The sequence below is a fragment of the Aquarana catesbeiana genome, linkage group LG04, assembly GCF_042186555.1.
Source record: "Aquarana catesbeiana isolate 2022-GZ linkage group LG04, ASM4218655v1, whole genome shotgun sequence".
Taxonomy (NCBI): domain Eukaryota; kingdom Metazoa; phylum Chordata; class Amphibia; order Anura; family Ranidae; genus Aquarana; species Aquarana catesbeiana.
In genome coordinates this window covers 403,170,708-403,194,759 of record NC_133327.1, presented here as the reverse complement: position 1 = coordinate 403,194,759, position 24,052 = coordinate 403,170,708, and the positions used below count along the sequence as shown (strand labels likewise).

The 24,052-nt window shown below is 43.6% G+C and overlaps 1 protein-coding gene across 1 annotated transcript in view; it reads right to left on the bottom strand.

Annotated features, from left to right (window-relative positions):
• Nucleotides 1–24,052, bottom strand: part of LG04H6orf58 (linkage group 04 C6orf58 homolog) — a 102,701-nt gene that overhangs the window by 55,016 nt on the left and 23,633 nt on the right. The window contains exon 3 of the mRNA XM_073627226.1: nt 12,706–12,890. Coding sequence (XP_073483327.1) covers nt 12,706–12,890 — 185 coding nt within the window. The remainder of the gene's footprint in view (nt 1–12,705; nt 12,891–24,052) is intronic.

The window sequence follows — 24,052 nt, the reverse complement described above, 5'->3', positions numbered from 1 at the left end:
AGTCTATCAGGAATGGAAAATTACAGTAAATATTTGATAGGAAATTTTCCGTTTTTATTGGATTTCTTTTAAAACAGAAAGTAGAAAATATATATATTTTTTTTAAATAATAGTAATGGTGAATAAATGCCACCAAAAGAAAGCTCTATTTGTGTGAACAAAATGATAAAAATTTCATGAAATTTTCCTTTTTTTATTGGATTTCTTTTAAAACAGAAAGTAGAAAATATTATTTTTTTTCAAAATAATAGTAATGGTGAATAAATGCCACCAAAAGAAAGCTCTATTTGTGTGAACAAAATGATAAAAATTTCATTTGGGTACAGTGTAGCATGACTGAGTAATTGTCATTCAAAATACGAGAGCACGGAAAGCTGAAAATTGGTCTGAGAAGGAAGGGGGTGAAAGTGCCCTGTATTGAGGTAGTTAAGGAGGGATGGGCTCCCTCCAGGCCTACCCACCCTCTATCTATCCATTATTATGCATGTAATTCCACCATGGAGGCTCTCAAAAATCTATAGAGTTAGGGCTGCAGATAATACTGGGGTGCTGTGAAGTGGCTCTGCACCTTACGCATGTATTTGTAAATGGGTGCAAACTAAACCCTTGTTTTTAACGCAAACTGTTGGGATAATTTGGTTGGTGCAGACTGGTCATTACGTTGAGCTGGGAATTTTCTTTGGTTTTGCTTGATATGCATTGCCCTTCCATGTGCTCCTTGCTGCGAAGGCCAGTTATAGGTCAGGGCAGTGGCCGTTTATATTGCTGGGCTGCTCTCTAGGTTCCTGCTCAGCAACACTCACCCCAGTCACACCTCTGCACAGCTCAGTTCTTGGACAGCAACAACAACTCCCAAAGTGGCTCTCCCTCTCCAGCACAGGTTCTCTCTTCCTCACCTCCATCAAGTCCAGTGAGTGGGGCTACTACTCAGCAGCATCCAACAAAAATGCCCCCCCCCCCCCCCATTGCTGGGAAGACGGGGAGACTTAAGTTCTTGCCACCATTTGGGTTAATCAAAGTCCTCATTCCCTTTCCTCTCCTTGCACTCTATCAGTCATTGGCAGGGAAAGAGAAATGTTCTACAGCAGGCTGCAATGGTTGGGTAAATGGCTTAAAGCTTAAAGACCCAAGCCTGGAACTACACAAGGGAGTAGAGTTTAACACACAAATGTTGACCCTGTGATGTTATATGTTTAAAGTAGGGGCAGGGAAGAAAAATGATGATTCTTTTGATAACATTGTCAGTGACAACCTCTACACTACTAAAAATTCTAAGCAGCGGTAACTAGACTCATAGCAGACTCTTGAGCACTATACACTGAACTGTGTTCTGGTTAGCCCAGCTGGCCATAGAGGCATATCTCTATTTATGGAAAACTATTACATATGGGCATTTGGGGAAGGTAGCAGCATGAAAAACACCCCTCCTGGTCCTGACCTAGCCCCCCTCCCCCCCACCCTGGGCCAACATTTGCAGCATAAAAAATCTACAGCATTATAATCCCAACATAGCTCCATCACCAGCAACAAAATAATGACAAGCAAAATTATGACCTAACAAATTCCACTTAATATAACAATAAACGTTGCAAACAAAACAAACTAACCACAAGATCCTCAGAAGCAGTACTATAATAACATATAAGACAGTTCTATAATAACATATAAGACACACCAGCAAACTTTCCTTGCAGGCCCCTCTGCTTCCTATTGTAGAAGCAGGTCCAGATGGTTGTGAAAACTATTTTTCACCACCTCCTTCCATTCTGGTGGGCAGCAAACCAAGGAGAACTTATAGTTTCAATTTCAGCCTTTTACCCAACTACATTACACATTATAGCATTTGCAGGCCAAACAACTGGACATCAGCAAATGATCTACAGCATGTATCCCCTGTAATGCTGGCCTAGAAACTGTACAATGAATTACATATGCTTATTTCAAACAAAATTCGATTTTATGGAAAATTATTGTGTATAAGTATAACATGCATTTGCTAATTTGCAAGATTTCTTACTGATAATTTTTGTAACTAAAACTGATTCAGATCTAACTAAGAAGTAAATATAATTTCATATGGGGGCCTGCATATTTACACAGATTTCCTGAAAAGAATGTATTTCATCCAAAAATAAACTGGTATAAGTCAATATTTAAAGAACATTATGTTTATATTTCCCTTGCAGTGGCATACATTTAGAAACATATATATAAAAAATAGCTTGGAAAATTCACTGTAGATCTGATTGGCCTGAAGTTTGATTTGTCTAATTAGAGACAAGTTGGTGCCTCAACCCAAACAGCACTGATCTGTCATATTTAACCTATCCAAAAGATATAGCAGAATTTTTGCAAGTAGAGAATTACAGATATCATATGTTAGACATTACATACAATTTCAGTGAAATAAGACATAAAATCAATAACAGCTACAATAAAACAACTAGTACATTGTGGCATTCTTAGAGAAAGCATTCTGGAACAGCTCTGTGACAATGCCAAGTAGCTTGTCAAAGCTGAATGCAGAAAAAAATATATGTTAATACTGAAATATTATAGGACTCATTTACAAAAAACTCGGGACAACAAAAAAAAAAATATTGATAAGTTTATAATGATGATGAATTCAAGTGTTAATATGCATCCGGGTATAATCTTGCAATTTATCAACATGCTGTCCTCAGAAGTTGACCTCTCCCTAAATGTTTCCTAAGCCATGTGTCATGTAGGACCATGCTGATGTTATTGGTGTTTTATTCTAGCTCAGGAATAAACTTCAAATTTAACTAGTTCCCGCCCGGCCTATAGCAAGATGACAGCTAAGCGGGACTTTCGTTGAACTGGGTTGACGTCACATGACAACACAGCCGATGACTGATCAGTGTACCGGCCTGCTGCCCATACCATGTGACTGCTGTGACCATCCACAGCAGATCACATGAAAATTGTAAACAATGGATAAATTCCTTTCATGCCATCTTTTGTATACAATTGTGTTACTAGCTGTGCATGGTCACACTGATCACATGGTACAGACAGGGCCAATCACAGCACATTTGTACTATGTGATTAGCTGTGGCCAAACACAGCTAATCACAACAAATTACCCTGAATTAATCAGTTTTATTCAGTATAAATGGTTGCTTATACCAGTGAAATTCACTGGTATAAACAATCCTAATGTGTAAAAAGAAATAAAAAATACTGATCACTTCCCCTGAGTAGTACAGTGTTGCTATGGTAAAATTTTACATACTGTCGCCAGTCAGTGTCCCATAACACTGCCACACCCATTATATGATAATGCTGTACTGCACTGGTGACAGTATGTAATAACATAAATTGTGAAAAAAAAATTAACATTATTTAATTTTCCAAAAATTGTGACAAAAATTTACATAAAAACTCATAATGCCTCTTACTAAATACCTTGGACTTTCTATTTTCCAAAAAGGGGGTCATTTGGGGGATATTTGTACTGTCCTGGTGTTTTCAGGCCTCAAGAAATTAGATAAACCATCAGTACATCAGGATTGATCGATTTTCAGATATATACAATAGTTTGTGGACTCTATAACTTTCCTACAGACTAAATAATATTCACTAATTTGGGTTATTTTCTCGAAAAAAATGTAGCAGAATACATTTTGGCCTAAATTTATGGAGAAAGGTTTTCTATTTGCAAAAAATTATAACAGAAATGAAGGAAAACGTGTTTTTTTTCCCCCAAAAAATTTTGGTTATTATTTATTTACTTAGCAAAAAAAAGAAACCCAGTGGTAATTAAATACCACCAGGGGGCGCATGCGCGTGAGCTCCGTAATGGCCGCTTGAGCCGCGAGCTCCGCTCCACCTCGGCCCATCGAGTGGCACAGAACGGGCTACACAGCACGTGGAAGCATACCAACTACCCCCCACAGGTCCAGGAGGCTAACGGGCACATTCCGGGATGTCCGGTCCCCCAGTCAGACGGGACCTCGGGCCGCAATTTGATACAGCGGCGGAGGACAGGTGTACCAAGATGGCCACCAGCATTGATTCACACATGCCTCATGCAGCCGTACAGGCCAGGAAGCCAGAGAGCAGGCAAGTTCTCACCCCGGCCACACTTACCTACGCCCAAGCGGCCCAGGGCATCTCCAACAAGCCCCATGCAGCCCCTCTTGGCCTCCAGGGGTCCCAGGCCCTCTCCCCAGCCCACACGGAGTCCTTACCGGGGGTGCACATAGAGGAAGAAGCTCTCTCTCCATCCGGGACCACACAACCTCTCATCACTACATTTGCAAACCCGGGCTTTTCAATCAGGGACATCACCTCACTACAGGATGATCTGTTTGCCAAATTCTCTACTCTGCTAGAAAGAGGCCTAGCCAATACAGCCACCCAAATCACTAACTCTATAAAATCAGATCTCACTAATCTGGGTTCCAGAATAGAGGCTATGGAGGACAAGATAGACTGCAATGTCTCCAAGACCAACCAAAATGCAGCACACATTCAAACCCTCCAGGATCAACTTGATATGGCCCTCTCCAGGATCGACGACCTCGAAGATAGGTCCAGGAGGTACAACTTTCGCATTAGAGGCCTGCCTGAATCCTACACAGACGTCCCCCTCACAGTTCAGAATATCATCTCCGAACTCATCCCAAATATTCCGCCACAATGGCTAAAACTTGACAGAGCGCACAGGGCCCTGGGACCCCCTAGAAAGGACGGGACCCCTAGGGATATCATCGTGAAGCCGCACTATTTTGCTGTCAAGGAGGAGGTCATGTGCCAATCACGCCTGAAGCCTAACCTTCAGCATCAGGGGCACCAGATGCTGATATTCGCAGACTTGTCTCCATCAACCATTCATAGAAGAAGAGCCCTAAAACCTCTCCTTACTGTCCTGTCACAAAGGGACATTAAGTACCGATGGACATTTCCTTTTGCGGTGAAGTTCTCAATACACGGAAAATCACATTTTCCAACCTACATGAGGGCGAGAGGCTGCTGTTGTCACTGCTGCTGTTGTCACTGAAATTAATTTTGCAAGAGGCGCCTATGGACTTCTCCATGTCATCCTCGTGGTCTTCCAAACGTCCCCCTCCTGCCAGTCCGGTCTCCCCTCTTTGGAACAAGGGTCCCTCCAAGAAAAGCAAAGATGGAAGACCGCCTTACGAAGCCGTCCTGACCACCTCACTCCACTACCCGCTTACGGGTTTCTCCCGTTGGGACAGGAATCCCCTCTGTTGATGGAGCTTTGCTCCAAACCTGGTTTTTGGTTCGTTATGGTCCACACTTTCCTGAATATCATTGTTCCCCATGGCTTAGCTGACTCTAAGCGCCTCTAGCCAAAGAGGAGACACTTTCATAACTGTTTGTTAGCCTACTATACAAACTGCCAAGGAGCGGGGAACTGGATCTTTATCACCTTCAGTCGGGGGACTTTGCTTAACTGGCCCCATCGATTCCGGGAGGTGAGGGTCTTCCCCCTCCGGGTCGACTACAGGACGTTAGGCCCAGATGGATCCAAATCTCTCTAGGGAATGTGATCTTAGTTCCTTTAAGTAACCCGCTCCCCCCTCATTCTTTTTTTCCTTTTTTGTGAGGCTTGGGGCCCTTTGAGCCCTCCGCCCCTGGCCTCTCCGGCTTCTCCCCGCTGCCAGGTGGGGGGGAGGTGGACAGGTCACGGGTGGGCCTTTAAGGGGTGGCCTGGCCTAGTGCCAATGACGGTATATATTTTCTTCATCAGTTTATGTTTTAATAATTTGTTGGTTCGCACCCAAGACATTAATTGATTAAGTGTGCATAGTTTATGTTTTAATTTAAATCTGTTAAATGGGTCTGGGGTGGACCCCTTGCGCCTCCACCCATTCCTTGGAAACCGACAGTGTTTCTTCGGCATGGGTCGTGGGTCATCCTCTTTAGGTGACCGGCGTTTAAGATTTGGGGATGGTGGATTTTTTCCCCCGCCACTCCCCACAGGTCTTGTTAAAGGACCCATGTCTTTGTCTCTGGTTGTTTTTTGTACTTATCCCCCCTCTTTTTCCCCCTTTTCTTTCTTCTTACACCATCATGCCTATCTTCGGGAGATGACCCTACCAAGGACCCACTCAGGTTGTGGTTGCCTCAACCCTATTCATCCATCACTCATAGGGAGAAGTCGTCGAAGGGTAAGTGGCTGCCTGAATGGCGATCTCTCCCCCCTCTGTTCCCATGGCTGATAATATGGTGAAGGGTGTAGACCTCAGGGTGGCATCTCATAATGTCCAGGGCCTGAATTCCCCTAGGAAGAGGAGAGTGGCATTTGAACACAAATCTCTCAAACTGGATGTCGTGATGATTCAAGAGACGCACTTTCCGATTCGATACAACCCCAAGTTCCTCCACGCCCACTACCCATCCTTTTTCATGGCTAACGCTCCAAACAAGACGAGAGGGGTTGCTATTCTGTTTTCCAAAAACTGCAAGTTCTCCCACATCTTTGAGTATAGGGACCCAGAGGGTAGGTTCATTCTTGTAAAGGGCATGCTGGAAGGTATACTGTACTCGCTAATCTCTTACTACGCCCCAAATAAGGGTCAAACCACATTCTTCCAGAGCCTATTTACAACTCTGAGCCCCCTCCTGGAGGGTAAAGTCATTTGGGAGGGGGATTCTGACCAGGGTCTTGATAAAACGAAGCCCCCTAAAGACCAGCGTACGCGCCCAACGAAACAGAGTTGCAGAATAGCCAAAATCTTACACTCCAATGGACATGTAGACATCTGGAGGGAATTGAACCCTAAGAGTAGAGACTTTACACACTACTCCACCCCCCATCGATCACTTACTTATTCCATCACACCTTGTCCCTCTGACCAATAAAGCTTCTATCTTGGACATAGCATGGTCGGACCACTCTTTAGTCATCCTTTCTCTAAGAAACACTATCTGGGAAAAGGGGCTCATTCTGGCGACTCAATGAATCGCTTTTGAGCGACCCAATTCATACCAAGGTATTGGCGGACGCCATCAAAGAATTTTTTAAATTGAACAATGTTGACAACATATCTCCAGAGACCCTTTGGGCAGCCCACAAGGCTACCATTAGGGAGAGATCATCCGCATAGCAACCTAAGTCAAGAAAGAACGCATGATTGACATTCAAAAACTAGAAGCAACTTTTGTTGCCTTAAAAGCAGAACACAAGAAACAACCCTTGAAAGCCCTAATAGATAAACTGGACGGGATTAGGCTCGAACTGAACCTAGCATTAACAGCCAAAGCGGAGAAACACATCCGATGGAGTGTGGCCAAATATTTTTACCAAAAAGACAAAATAGGTCCGATGTTAGCAGCCAAACTCACCCCCAAGTTCCACTCTCGTACTTTCCTTAAACTGCGTATTGCAGGACAGCCCCCTACTGCCAATCCAAACAAAATTATGTCTGCCTTCCACGAATTTTATTCCAAGCTATACAACTCAAACCACAATATTAGCAGCTCCGTAACCTCTTCTTTCCTGCAGAACATCCAATTACCCTCTATTTCCCAAGAGCATAAAGAAATTATGGAGGAAGCTTTTATGGTAGAAGAAATAAGGGAGGTTATTAAAGGACTCAAACCTGGTTCAGCACCTGGCCCTGACGGCCTGTCAGTCCCCTATTACAAGACTTTCGGAGAAATTTTAGCACCATATATGTCTCAATTTTTTAATTCCACAAGATCAGGTTCCCCACTTGATCCCCACCTCAACACTGCGTTCATTTCCGTAATCCCCAAACCCAACAAAAACCACGAAGAAGTAGAAAATTATCGTCCCATCTCCTTAATTAATAATGACCTGAAAATCCTAACAAAAATTCTAGCCAATCATCTAGCTTCTTTTATTAAAGGGTATATTCATAAGGACCAAGTGGGCTTTTTCCCAGGGAGGCAAGGACCAGACCAAATCTGGAGAGCGGTAGACATCGTCTCCTTTCTTCAATCTAATTGGGTGGGGGGCACCAGGCAAGAGGGAATGCTCTTATCACTAGACCTTCATAAGGCCTTTGATTCGATAGAATGGCCCTATTTATTTTCCCTTTTAGAGAGATGGGGATTTGGGACCCGATTTCTAGGGGTCCTCAGCTCCCTTTACTCTACTCCGAAGGCGGTGATCCGTTTGCAAGGCCAGTACTCCAACCCCCTGAATATAGCGAGAGGCACTAGACAGGGGTGTCCTCTATCCCCCCTAATTTTTGCAATGGCCACTGAAACTCTGGCAATAGCAATATGAGATAACCCCAATATTCAAGGAGTGTCTTGTGGGGATCAAGTCCACAAATGCGGTCTCTTTGCGGATGACATGTTACTTTTTATCACATCCCCGACCACCTCCCTTCCAAATCTCCTCAAACTCCTGAAGGAGTTCTCAGCGATCTCGGGTCTACGGGTCAACTACACTAAGTCTTACGCCCTTAACATTTCCCTCAAAACAGAAGTAGTGGCCTCCCTCCGAAGCTCCTTTGACTTTAAGTGGGGTGACTCTGCCATTGACTACCTTGGGATTAAACTCACGGCAAAAACGGAACAACTATATCCTGCTAACTTCCCACCCACATATCGTAAGCTTGAGGCAGACCTGGGGGCTTGGGCAAGGGGGGTGGTTTCCTGGTTAGGCAGATTTCATGCTGTAAAAATGACGTTACTGCCAAGACTCCTCTATCTATTCAGGGCTCTCCCAATAAACATCAGAAAGGATCACTTGTCTGCTTTCCAAAGGAAAGTCATCAAATTTATATGGGCAGGGAAGGGGCACAGACTCCAGCAAGGAACCCTGTTTCTCTCCAGATCTCAAGGAGGCCTAGGACTTCCCCAGTTCTTTTGGTATTATCAAGCTGCCAGGCTAGCGCAACTCTCCTCTGTGTACTCCAGGGCTGAGAATCCAGACTGGATACAGATAGAAAGACAGGCGGTGCCTGCATACACCCTTGATTTCTTACTCTGGACCCCCCCACAACACCGCCCTCCAATCCTATCTCCAACTCTCTCTCAATCATTAAGAATCTGGGACAACATGAGATCTAACCCTTCATTAACTTCAAGCACCCGTCCTCTAGCTCATATTTTCAATAACCCTGACTTTACTCCGGGTCTAAACATTAAAGCCTTTAAATGGTGGCTGGACAAGGGGTTGTATCGAATCGGACACTTTTTCTCTGCCAACGGTCCTATTTCCCTTGATTTCTGTGTTAATCAACTAGAGCTCCCAAATTCGGAGCACTTTAGATTCCACCAATTGGGCCACTTCCTGAATCATATCTGGGTGGGGAAACCCTCCCCTCCAAGATTCACACCGTACGAATTATGGTGTGGCCAGCCTATGGAACAGAGGGGCGGAATCACCATTATCTATCAGGCACTGTCTCTCCAATTTGAAAAGACCTCGTACATGATAGAATGGGAAAAAGATTTATCTCTCAATTGGAGCTTAGAAAGGTGGAGGTCCTCCTTTAATAGATCTTTCAAGGGTATCCGTAATATCTCCCTTATAGAATCTAGCCTTAAGGTAATCACCAGGTGATACCTTACCCTGCTGAGACTATTTAAGATGTTTCCCTCAGCAGACCCTAGGTGCTTCCGGGGGTGTCTACACAATGGCACCCTAGTCCACATTTGGTGGGAATGTCCAAGACTCAGACCCTTTTGGAACAAGATCTTCGCCCTGATCCGTAAAATAACGGATATCCAGATACCCAAAACCCCGGCCATTGCTCTGCTTAACGACAATCTACACAATACTCCCAAACACACGAGAAAATTAATACACTTTATACTCTTGGGTGCCAAGTTAACCATTGCCAGAGCGTGGAAACAACCCAAGGTCTCCTTTAAAGCGGCCACACGAAAAATCTCCTGGATTATGTCCCAAGAGAAACTCTCAAGCATCCTCCTCAACACCAAATTGAAATTTGAGGCCACCTGGGAACCATGGGCCCGCTACTTGGGCATCTCCCTCATTCCGGGGGTCCAACCTTAGAGATTCTGGGGTTACCAGAGTACACGTGGTCACCTCCCGTTGATAGGCTCTTATCTCTCTTCCCCTCTCTACTTCCTCCTCTTCTTTCCCCCTCTCCCACTTTCCTATCCACCCTCCTAGGAGTCCTCTTTAAACAAAGAGTATCCCTCCGATACTAGATAATTATTTTTCATTCACTGGGAGGCTGCCCCCTTTGGGGCTAGCAATTCAGGTGTTAGCAACCCTAAAGTTTTCTTCAGGTTTCCGTCTGGTCTGTTGATGTCTTGTGCCTAAGGGCTCGGGGGGAATCGGCCGAGCACAGCTTGAATCCTTCCGGGGTGCTGGCGGATTCTCTACGAGGCCTCTCCCAGTCTAATTTCCAGGCTTGACGGATATGCGACTGTTGGTTGTTTGGGAAGGGCTTTTAGGAGCCGTTCCATCTGTTTGTAGCTACTCTGCTTTTTGCCCTTCATCTATAACATCTGAACAATACCCAAGAGAATGGGTTTGTATTATTGTATTATTTTGTTTGCTTATGTTTGTACTTTTATACTTTTGAAAAATCAATAAAATACTTTGAAAATAAATACCACCAAAATAATGCTCTATTTGTGTGAAAAAAATGATAACATTTTCACATGGGTACAGTGTTGCATGACCACACAAACATTCAAAGTGTTACAGCTCTGAAAGCTGAAAATTGGCCTGGGCAGGATGAGGTTAAAAGTGCCCGGTACTGAAGTGGTTACATTTGTCATGATGCTTCGATATGGTATCCTTAAGGGCAACTTAAAAAAAAAAGTTATAGTGCCCCCTGTGTTTGGGTGTGAAAGAACAAATATGCACTCTGAGGTTGCAGCAGGCACACCTAGAGGATTTTTTATACTAATGCTTGGAATTGTTCCATCTTTAAATTCTTGTACATACAGTGGCTTTTTTCTCTAATTCTGGCCATTCCCTAGTAGATTTTTGTTCTAAAGTGTTAATTTTCAGAATGTTTGTTTGATTTTCTGATTGTTAGTGGGGTCAAATTGATGTCTTGTTTTGTCTGTTGTTATGAGGAAATTGGAAGAAGGATGGAAATTTTTTCTTGAGCAAATGCGTTTCTAAATGTGTGCATGGGCTTCATTCAGGTAATTACATTTATTTCTAAATCAAATCTTAAAAGCAAATAAGATTTTGAAGTACTTTAAAATGACATTCGTCAAAGCCTCTGTAGGTATTCCTGAATGTACTGACAAGATGTTTCATACAATTATTTGTACAAAAATCTACCACTGTATGGTCAGTGTTACACCATAGGAGTCAGATGATTTTAACTTTGTTGCATGCACAAGACATTACTTCTCTGACCTGTCACATTGTTTTTGTATTTTTCTACTTTTATCTAAAATGTTGACATATGGATTCCTTAGTGCACCTTATTGGAACAGAAAAGCTGCAATATTTTAATGTTTAAAATGCACAGTAAACTAGAACTGCATATACTTATACAGCATCCATTAATGGTTCATTAGATAGTTTAAGCTATTGTATTTGATATGCGTGCAAACATCTGCATGTTCATGTGAGATCATAATCCAAGAATACTATGACGATTTATCCCTGTTTTTGTTATTTCCTTTTTTAAAACAGGCCCAGTAAATCAATGGTCTTTTCTAAATAAAGCAACTTTTCAGACTAGAAATCACAAACATAATGATTATTAGGTTGGATGCTGGCATGTTTTTCAATCGAGAGCTTTCAAAAACACTGTTTTTGGATTAAGCAAAATATCTTCTACAGGATGAAAATCACCGGAAAAAAAGATTTTGTTCCACTGTTACCATGTATTCAAGAAAAGTGAGTTTTGCAAAACAAGTAACAAACACTTTGGAGTTGATTTATAAAGAATTTGCAAGGCCACTTGCCCACTGAGAGTACATGTAGATTTGTTCTGTGCAAATAGGGCAAGACAATTAATGTAAATAGGCTATAACCTGTTCTGTTTGAATGTTAATTGAGATTAAATGGAAAATACTGCATTTGGCCACTAAAAGGAGCTAAGTTTTATAAGAAATATCTATGATACTTAGCTCCACTCATTTTTTTGCCCTATTCTTGCACAACAAATTTACATGTAATTTACATGTAATTTCACTAGGCACGCAATACGTGCACTTTATGTACAAAATAAGTGCAGTGGACACTGCTCAGAATTCAGGAATAATTATATGAGCTACTAACATCATAATGAATTCCAATGTTTGAAAACCTTATGCCGCGTACACACGAGCGGTTTTGCCATTGGAATAAACTCTGAAGGTTTCTCCGACGGAATTCCAACGGAATTCCGCTCAAGCTGTCTTGCATACACATGGTCACACCAAATTCTGACCGTCAAGAACGTGGTGACGTACATGTACGACGGAACAACACGTACGACGTCTCCTACTTGTTTCAGAGCATGCATCGTTTTTGGTACGTCGGAACAGCATACAGACGAGCGGTTTTCCCGATAGGAATTTGTTCTGTCAGAAAAACATAGAACATGTTCTCTATCTAAGTCCATCTGAATTTTCGACGGAAAAAGTCCGATGGGGCATACACACGGTCGGAATATACGATACAGTGCTCCCATCTGACTTTTTCTGACAGACATTCCGCTCGTGTGTACGTAGCATAAGGCTTTCATCTCAGGTTTTTGCTTTGTTACTATATAATGTACTTGCTAATGGTATAAATGGTATATCAACCTCAAAAAAAGTCTTCCATTCTTTCATTGCTTGAGGAGTGACTGATTGACATCCTGTAACACTGTAGCAAAAATCTGATTCAAATTCTTCTGGGTGGGATATGTCTATATCATATGCGGACCCTTGAAGTAAACCTGCATCCAAAGCTCCAAGAAATGGCACAACAGCCAAATAATAATTCATGCCTGAAAAAACAATAAAATAAAAAGGTTATAAATATTAGTGATATTTGTAAAGAGTAAGACAACACAAGTCTGTTCATCATGGAGATAGACGGATATGTATACATTTAGTTGAAGGAATAAGGATAGTCAAACAATGTAGAGAAAAGAAAACAGAAATAGAGCTGCTAGCTATAGAGATCGATCGGATTTCTCATTTCATAGTTACAGAGTTTGGTTAAAAATAGATACATCCCCATTATGTTCAACCAAAAAACAAAAATACATAAATTAAAAGTCAGTGGTTTTAGAATCCCAAACCCACAGCTGATTCAGGGAAGGGTGAAAAAAGCTTATGAACGCATGGTCCAACTCTAATTCCCCGTACACATGGTTGGATTTTCTGATGGAAAATGTCCGATCGGAGCGTGTTGTCGGAAATTCCGACCGTGTGTGGGATCCATCGGACATTTTCCATCAGATTTTCCGACACACAAAGTTTGAGAGCATGCTATAAAATTTTCCGACAACAAAATCCGATCGCGTCAATTCCGACTGCGTGTGGCCTGTTCCGACGCACAAAGTGCCACGCATGCTCAGAAGAAATTCCGACACGGAACAGCTCGGTCTGGTAAACTTAGCGTTCGCAATGGATACAGCACTTTCGTCACGGAGCAATGTAAAAAATGGTTTAATACAGCGCACTCTATTCTTCTTTATAATGTGAGAAGAATTAAGTAGTTTTGCTGCTCATATTCACACAGACTTCTCACAAACTTATTTCTTTATTATTTATCGGGATTCCCTTAATATATTTTGATTTGTCGCATCTCACAAAAATATGTTCGTGTTGTTTTTTTTGTTTTTTAAAGGCAGATTTATTTTTTATTTTAGGTTTGTATTTTTTTCAAAGGCTGATCTTTGTTTTATTTTATTTTTAGTTTTACTCCAGAATATTTTTGTGTGTGTTTTGTGTGTCAAGTTACCACAACACCATTATTATCTTGTATTATTTAATCTCAAGGAGATTGTTTGTTGTTGGTGTCCCTTGTTAATTTCACATTGTATTTTTGAAATGTACCTGAATCCTCACAAACAAACTGTCCTTTTAGAAGGAAAACACACATAGGCAAGTATAATTGAAACCAAAAATCCTTTATTAAAGTGGAGTTCCACCCAAAAGTGGAACTTCCACTCATTAGATTCCTCCCCCCCTCCGGTGACACAGTTGGCACCTTTCAGGGGGGAGGGGGGTACAGATACCTGTATATTACAGGTATCTGTACCCACTTCCGGCGTAGATAGCCGCAGAATCTGCGGGTATTTACGCCACATCCTGTTCCCCCCCCCGCTGCCTGCTGGGAAACACACGGGTCCCAGAGGCAGCAGGGACCATTCGTATTGTGCTGCGCGACTCGCGCATGCGCAGTAGGGAACCGGGAAGTGAAGCCGCACGGCTTCACTTCCTGATTCCCTTACCGAAGATGGAGGCGGCAGCACCCATGGACGGAGAGACGCTTCGGCCTCGGGTGCCGACATCGCGGGCGCCCTGGACAGGTAAGTGTCCATGTTTTAAAAGTCAGCAGCTGCAGTATTTGTAGCTGCTGACTTTTAAAAAAAATTTTTTCGGTGCCGCTCCGCTTTAACCTCCCTGGCGGTATGATTCTGTCTGGAATTTTGTGCTGAAAGCGGTACAATTATTTTGCATGGAAATTTGATGCTATGTATTATAGGCCTGCAATTCTTAGTAATTACTTAAACCTGACCAAACAAGACTCTAGTAGACATCCCAGATGTGATAAAGTTTGAAACACAAATCATGATTTTAAATTTTTAAATAATATAATTTTATTCAATAATGTAAAACAAACTAAAGAAATTTGTCAGACAAAGAAAATTCAATAAACATCCTGAGTGTGATAAATTTTAAAGCAAGGTACAGCACACAGTCCCACGTCACAATCCGGACAATAGAACCTGCTTTCTTTTCTGATTTTTTTTCCCTTGTCATCTCTGTGTGAACAGCAAACCACGCACATCCTGGTAGGTGCTGCCTTTTTTGCGGTTGGCGGTATATAGTCCATAAAGTGCCGACCTGTTAGGCGTTCTGGGTTGGCAACACCAACAGCACGTCGTCCAGGTCTGTTCACATCTACTGATGGCATCTGGTGTTTGGCAAAAATCTGCTCAGCCACCTTCCAGATAAAATCTGCATGAACAAGAGGCCTGTCACTCCCTGCTCGGTACAAGATGTAAGCGTTCCAAAGGCATTGTTCCAGAAGATGCCTGAAAATCTTTTTGTAATATTTTTTCTGCTGTTTCCGCATAGTCGGATAAAAGGTCATTGCCTGATCGGCTCGGTCGACACCTCCCATAGTGCAATTATAGTCTATCACGACTTGCGGCTTCAGCACATCTTTCCCACCTTTTGTGTGGACCGTGGCAGTGGAGGTATTGTGCACAGTGCTCATGAGACACACATCCTTCTTGTCTCGCCAACGTATTGCCATCATCTTACCCTTCTGCCAGGCAACCATTTCTCCGGGTTTTAGTTTTTTCTTTCCAAACGTAGATGGCATGTCACGTCTGTTAGGCCTAACTGTACCATAGGCATCCGTCTTGTTTTGGATCAAAACCTCAAACAGTTCCGGCGACGTATAGAAATTGTCCATGGTCACACAATATCCCTGGTTCAGTAATGGCTCCAGCAGTGTAAGGACAGATGATGTGGCCATCCCATAATTGCTGTACCTGGGGTTGAACTTCGTGCCTTTACCGGTGTAAATGACCGAGTTCCATATGTACCCGGTGGATGACTCGCAGAGCATGTATGATTTGATGCCAAACCGCGCTCTTTTGGATGCAATATGCTGGATCCAGCTTAGGCGTCCTTTGTAGACCATCAAACTCTCATCCACGCTGACGTCCCTTTCTGGCACGTAGGCCCGCTGGAAATTGTTCCCAATAATTTGGCATACCTCCCAGATTTTTTTTAGCTTGGGCGCAGGATGCGTGGCCTCATCAAACTCTTCATTGTTAGTGAAGTGAAAATATTTCATGATGAGGGAAAAACGGTATTCGGACATCACAGTACCAAAAAACGGAGTGGCCAACTTGTTGGTGGTCCAGTACCATTTCTGGCGTGCTTTCCCCACCACCCCCTGAAGAATAATGAGTCAGAGAAACAGCCAGATGCCCTCTTTAGTCACCGGTTCCCACCTTCTGCTTCGGGAAAACCTGGCATGCAGCGTAGCGGATTGCTGCTGTTGGTAGCGATTTGTCTCTATGACAATTTTTTCAATTACCTCCTCTGTGAGAAATAATTGCAGGTATGCCAGAGGGTTGCCACGCTCAACTTCGACCTTCATCCCAGGTGATCCAGTGAAGGGAAATCTTGGGGGCGTTACCTGGTCCGTATCGCACTCAATAGGGCACCAAGTGCGCACATCGCTGATGTCAGGTGCAGGATCATCACCGCTGTCACTTGTCAGATCAGTGTCAGACGACAAATCTCCCCACAACTCACTATCGCTGAGTTCTGGGAGCAACTCCATGTCGCTGTCATTCAACTGCTCCAAAGGCGATTTTGTAGCGAAATGGCGCTTTTTGGATTCCATCTTCTCAATATTTTATTGGAGGCAAGGGGCACTGGGGCAAGGGGCACTGTATCAGTGAGATCTGAGATGATACAATGTAATCCTCTCAGATTACACTGTATCACCTCTTTTTATATGTGTGTTATTGTGTTTGAACTTTTTGAATTTCCCACCTAGTTCCGCTCCCGTGCGCCACTGCTACTCGCAGGGAACGGAACTAGGAAGTGAGATGCTGTGATCGCGCTGGCGATCACAGCGGAGCACAGCCGAGGACAGTGGAGGGCATCGCTGGAACCCAGGAGAAGGTAAGGGCTCCGCTGGATGCTCTGCAATGTTACCCCGAGCGTGACTCGGGGTTACCGCCCCTGACAGTAAAAGTCAGACCCAAGTCACGCTCGGGATTACCGCCAAGGAGGTTAAGGGATCAGAACCAAACAAAGAGGGAGGCAACGCTGGATAAAAAGGAGAAATTAGCGAAGCTTTGGACCCCCAGGGCAGACATTAATTCTTGAACATCAAAATTGGTGGCCTGAGGAGTCCATATGTAAGGAAGTGCAGTCTGGTCCAGAAGTCCCAGAGATCCGGAAAGCAGCAGATGACATCTGTGTCCCCAGGCTGTGGTACCACAAGAGGCTGCATCTTTTGGCCGACCAGACTGAACCCAGGGCCATCACTTTCTGGTCTTCCTTCCACGCTTCCTTCCTGGCTGTGGCTCTGCTGTTGGAGATGTGGCAGGAGGAGGAGTAGGACCTGGAGGAGGAGGAGGAGGACTAGTAGGACCTGGAGGAGGAGGAGGACCATGTGTGAGGTCACAAAGGTGGGTATCAGATGTTATTTGGGCCCTCAACCCCTTATTGAGAGCCTCCAAAATTAATGACTCACACATGAGTTGTTGGTCCTCCTCCATCCGCTGCATTTTACAGGCAATTATGCCAGCAAAGTCCTCCTCCACAGTGTGTGGTGCTCCCAGGGCCTCTGTAGCCTTCCAAAAGAGGCCTATAGCAGCCTCCTCTAGGGTACTCCTCTTCCTGCCACTTTCTCTTTGCAGGTGTAGGGGAGGGACCGGCATATCAGGCAGCCTGCTCGGCCCGGCCACCTCCTGGCTGAGACTTCCCTGTGTATGAAAAAGGGACATGGTTTAATGTTTTGCATCATCAATCACAATCCTAAATTAGTACTCCAAACTAACATCTAGTTAACATAATTGATTGGACAACCTGAACTATTTAGAGGAATGCTATACCTGGCTCAATCTGGGCTCCTCCACATGTTGCCTGGAAGGCCCAGGTTGGGCGTCAGAAGCCTCAGCTGGAGGGGAAGGAAGCATGGAAGGAAGACTGGAGAGTGATTGCCTGGGTTCAGTCTGGCCTGCCAGAAAATGCAGCCTGTCATAGTACCACATCCTGGGGACACAGATGTCATCTGCTGCTCCGGATCTCTGTGAATCCTGGACTTTCTGGCGCTCCCTTACATATGTGCTCCTCAGGCCACCAATTAGGATCTTCAAATATGTGATGTCTGCCGTGGGGATCACCTGCTTCACAATTTCCAACAATTGATCCAGCGCTGCCTTCCTCTTTGTTTGGTTCCTATAATGTGGGTGGTTGATCTCCCACAGACAAGGCAGCTCCCTGAACATGTCAATGAATATTGCCATGAAGTCTGTATCATTCAAGATATCCATTTTAACTGCAAGACACAACACAAGACAAACCCTAATGTCAGCCAAAACTCTCCTAATCTTGTTACAATATAGGCCTCAATCTAGAAGCAGTATAGGCCCAAGTTTGTCTCTTACCTTCGTTATTACGATTGGCGCCTCCAATGCTCCTTCCTCCGCTCACAGATCGTTCGTAATACGCACGCGTGTTACGCTTTATACACACTGCGCAGGCGTGTAACTTCGCCCTCCCCTGACATTCTTTCTAGTCTATTCCCCGCCCCTTTTCGTTTGGTGCAAGGGGTGAAGCGCACATGGCGGAGTCAGAGCAGGTGCGTGCTAATTATAGCAACGAGGAGGAGGAAAGCCCGGATCTGGAAATGTCCCGATCCAGAAGGAGACGATTTAAGGCCACAAATATGTCCTTTGGGGAGATGTTGGAGATGGTCGACATCCTGAAGAAGGCCGACTATGACGGGAAGTATGGACCTTACCCCAACCCCAATATCAGAAATGCCAAGATCATGGCGAAAGTGGTCAAAAGTCTGCACCGGAATTTCGGGTTACGATGATCGAAAGATCAGCTCAGGAAGCGATGATCGGACCTGAAATTAAGAGAGCCCGAGCAGTACAGAAAGATCCGGAGAGTGCTGCAAAAAAGTAAGTAGTTGTGCTGTGTTCCTATTCTTTTTGTGTTTATTACGTTCGTGCTGCTCCATATGCTTTTCTTAAGTGTTGTACAGTTTAAAATGGCAAATTTAATGTTTATGGGCCCATTATTCATTCGTATCAAACATTTTTTTATTCGGCCTATAAAACACCATTTTTTAGGCCATATGCATTTGCCAACATTTTTTAGGGCCTACTTGTATGAAAAATATTTGGTTGTGTAGATGGGTTTGTTACTAGAATGAAATGCAAACTAGATTCTGTGTAAGGAGAGGACACTCAGAAGCTGTTTACACATCTGTAGGCTGGAGCACTAGTGTGGGACACAAGAACACCCTTTTTATTACACACACAGGTGCTCCAGTGTATACTATAGGGGTGTCTCCATCTGTGAAGCCTGTACAAGACAGATAAAGTATTGAAGCTTGACAAAGGACAATAAAAATGCTACATCTTGGAACTCTGCCAAAATAGACAATTGTACCCCACTTCCAAGCAATGTTTCATCTTTAGATTTCGGCCATCAAATATCTGTGTGTTAATTATACCATTTTTGTTTTACATAGGGGAGAAAAGACTCGGAGGACACCCCTCATCCGAGGAGACCACAGACCCCCCACCTCTGGAAGAAGGGAAAATACCCCCAACCCAAGCTGAGCAGGAGGAGGAAGACGTGGTGGAAATTGACACCACAACAGGTGAGTGTCTGCGACCACAGGCTCAGGTAAGAGATGGATGCCGGCAGATTTTTGATACCTGTTTTTGTTTGGTTTCTCTCTTTTTAGGTGACCGTGATGTTGTGGATCGAGATCCTTTCACATCAGAAAGTGCCCAGATCCTGATTGGGGAGATCATGGGGTGTAATTTAGAATTGGAAAACCTCAAGAAAAAAAATCAATGATGTTATTCAAAAAAATAATAACATCATTGATGTTTTGGGGCGAATTTAAAACCCTGCAAAATCACTTTGTTTTTTTGTGTGCTACAATCTTAAAAATGTTTTAGCGATGTTTCGAAAAGCCAAATTTGGAGGATGCACACAGTGTGCCAACATGTGCTATCTGCCATCACGGGAGATCGATGGACGTGTTTTCAGGGTGCAACCCCTTCCTCAATAATAAAGTAGCTGTGAGGAAGGGGTTGCTCCCCCAAAACACGTCCCTTTATCCCCCGTGATGGCAGCTAGCACATGTTGACATTCGTAAATTGGTGTGCATCTTCCAAATTTGACTTTTCAAGGGGTGACTTCACCCCATCTGAACGCAATATCAAACACAGTTCCTAAATACTCATGTCTGATATTGCCTTTACCATATGTGAACTTTGTAAGTTCAAGATTTTTGTCTTTCTTGTTGGTTTTACACAGGCCTATTTTATCTTAAATGGACATTTCTATTTTTGACAATGTTACCCCAAAAATTGTTATACAACAAACATGTTGGTTTGTTTTTAAAACCTTTTCTAAATGCACATGTGATTGTGCAGGTATTAAAAAGATTGTTATTCAAGAATGTATGGATTATTGTCTCAACGCTACAACACTTTTGTGGTGATGTAATTGCTGTTTTCTGTGAAAATGGGGGTTATTTCCTAAGGGCAAATCCTCACCATCGGACATCCGGTCATTCTTCCCCACGTCCACATACAAGAAGTCGTAATTAGCCGACACCACCACCAACATCACAATACTATTGAACCACTTGTAATTATAATAGTACAACCACGAGTTGGGTGGTGGGACGATGTGGACGTGTTTACCATCAATTGCCCCTCCGCAGTTAGGAAAGTTCCACCGCTGGGCAAAGTGGGAGGCCACAGTCTGCCATTTCTGTGGCATGGAAGCAAACTATTGAGGAAAACAAAAAAAAATAGTATTTTTGAACATAAACATGGCAAGCAGATTAGACACAAATATTCTTGGCCAACCTCCAGATAACATTTATTAAGGGGAATTTTACAACACCAAAGTATAAGGTACACCTATCATATCCCCCCCCCCATGGGCCATTTCTAACATTATAGGGGGGGGATCTTGGACAGGTAACCCTCTCCACTTCATTGAGAGATGAATGCCTAAATAATGGGTATTACTTTGAACAGCCCCTCCTTAGTTACACTATTGGCAGCCCACTGGACAGGTAAGAAGTGTCATAATACAAAGATATAAATACACACTGTACACATTTGAGCACATTTGGACATTCTGCTATTACCTATCAAGATAATAATAGGATACAAAAACTTTAAACATTACCATTTGAAAGTATACAGGCAGGCCCTTGCACTACATGCTTTGGGGAATTCATCCATAAATCTGACCACAAAAGAGGTGGGTATAGTGTGTATGGGTTTGGCAAAGTCAGCAGATAGATGATTGAGGATAGATAGAGAATTGGGATCAGCCGACTTAGCAGTTGGGGGGAGGAAGGGTTAATAAAAATGATTTGGGGACACCACAAAAAAAAGCCTCTGGCACTCTGCCTGAATTTAAAGCACAAATCACATTTCAAAACATTTTAGGGTGTGTTTGGGGTAAGCACTACTATGGAGCTGATAAAATACATTGTTAAGTGAGTACATGAGGTGAATATAGGGCAGGAGAGCATGCTGGGGAGGTTAGTGAAGGCAAATATGTATGAAGGACAAAAAAAATAATTACATAAAAATCCAGCATGAATGAGAACAAAGGGGACATTCACAGCATATTACAATCATGGTAATTAGGGAATGAGGAGAGAAATACAATATATTAGCAAACATTAAATACAATAAAATGTGATATTAAAGGATAAAAATCTTACCTTCATATACTCCTTCTGCAGGACCTGGATGATGGCAGAACAGTTCTCTGGGATAATGATACCCAGAGCCTGGGGGGAGATGCCTGTCGAGAACTTGAGGTCCTGCAGGCTTCTCCCTGTCGCCAAGTACCGCAGGGTAGCAACGAGCCTCTGTTCCGCAGTGATGGCTTGCCTCATGCAGGTATCCTGCCTGCTGATATAGGGGGTCAGCAAAGCCAGCAGATGGTGAAATACGGGGTCCGTCATCCTGAGAAAGTTCCTGAAATCATCAGGATTATTCTCACGGATCTCACGGAGCAAAGGCATATGAGAGAACTGGTCACGCTGACGCAACCAATTCTTGGTCCATGAACTCCTCCCCACCCTGTTCATGGACTGGACTTGTGTCAAGGTCAGGACCCCAACACCAAGCCCCCGCACAGCATGAACTCTACGAGGAGTATGTATACGCAACATGGCTAGAAAACGGTCGGCTGCTCAGAACAAAGTAACAGAACGCACTGAAGAACAGCAAGGCCTGTGAAGAGCGACCTGAAAAACAGTAACGAACGCACAAGAACACAATGACTAAGTCTCGCGGAACTTGCTTGCACGCACTGAAGAGCAGATACAAACCCACAAGCACAAACTGAACCGCAGAAAACGATCTGAAAGCCACGAGTCTGAAAAAGCGCGAATCGTCTCTCACCAAACTTTTACTAACACAAGATTAGCAAAAGGAGCCCAAAGGGTGCCGCGCTTGGTTCTGAACTGGCCTTTTCTAGTCTCGTCGTACGTGGTTGACGTCACCGCGTTGTTGGCGATCGGAAATTCTGACAACTTTGTGCGACCGTGTGTACGTAAAACAAGTTTGAGCCAACATCCGTCGGAAAAAATCCTAGGATTTTGTTGTCGGAATGTCCGATCAATTTCCGACCGTGTGTACGGGGCATAACAGGGAAACATTTCCTTTCATAGGTACATAGCTAGTCAGGTTGAAAAAAAGACACATCTAGTCCATCTAGTTCAACTTATAAATGGACAAAAAAAAAGGGCAAAAAACCCCAGCAAAGCATGATCCAATTTGCTCCAGCAGGGGAAAAAATTCCTTCCTGATTCCCCGAGAGGCAATTGGATATTCTCCGAATCAGCTTTAACTATAAATGTTAGTATCCAGTCACATTATGTACATATCCCCTCTCCATGGATCAACAGTCAGAAGTGTTATTTTTTATAAATACCAATAGCCAGTTAATGTTTGTGCATGTAGAAAAACATTCAGCCCTTTGTTGAAGCAATCTACTAAAAACGGAGAGTTGTTTCCCAGACAGGGCCGGTACTAGACTTTTTTGCGCCCCAGGCAAGATCAGCAACTTGTACCCCCCCCCCCCCAAAAAAAATAGAACTTTCCAAAATTTGAAACTTGGCTTGTGGTTGTGATAAGAGGCACCTCCTGAACACCTGACAGCAGCCACTTAACCGCACTTTAAGAAGTGATCCACTGTGGACTGCTTCTTAGAGTTTTGGCTAGTGTGAACCCATTGTACAGCCATCGTAATGCCACCAATATTCTTGCTCTTTTAACATGGTGACAGTAAGCTGACACCTATGCTGCACAGGTGTTAGGTTACTTTCACCCTGTTACAAAGGACAGGAACATGGGTGGTATTAAAATTACTGTTTTTAAAGGGGGGCACAGGCACTTCTAACAGCTCCCTGTATTTCCTGGGCAAAACATCTGTTTGCTTTCTTCTCCCTCACCTCGAACATTGGAAGATATTCACTGCACAGTTCACAAGCTGAGTGCAGGCTTATCCCTCATCAGAGCTGCCGCTTGCTCGATCCCACACCTGCACTACAGGAAGCCTGCGGGATTTACTTGCAGTGATGTAGAGTGAACTTGTGTACCCATTGGCTGAGGAGGCAGAAGGAGGCAGTACAGCCTGTAGGCTAGAGGTTGCACCGCCCCCCTGCTGCCTTCTCAGTCAGTGGGTAGCTGAACTTTTCTCAAATGTCCCTTCCTTCTGACATCACCTGGGATCCCTCGAGTCCCAGTGGCATGTTAATTTTCTATACAACTTGTATGAGACAGATTGTGGCTGTGACGGAAAACAGGCTGTGCGGCTTTCTGTAGCTGGTAGTCTTGCAGCTATATTAGCCTAGTTACTGAACCGTTGTTGGATGCTTTGGGGTGGAGGGGTTTGGACCCCCCTGACTCCCCACTTATCTACGCCTCTGGGCCGTGGCTGCACCCTAGGCGGCTGCCTAGTTCACCTAGTTGTAGCACCTGCCCTGTTCCCAGACAATAAAAAGAGAAATGTGATATGAGTAAAAAAATTGCCCCCATGAAATGTTTAAATGTAGTGCAATTGATTTTCTTTTTTTTTAATTTTTACAATTTTTATTGAGATTTTAATCTAAAGAAAAACAGTGGGAACAAGTTACAGACAATCCTCAATATATAGGTAAATAGTGAACAAG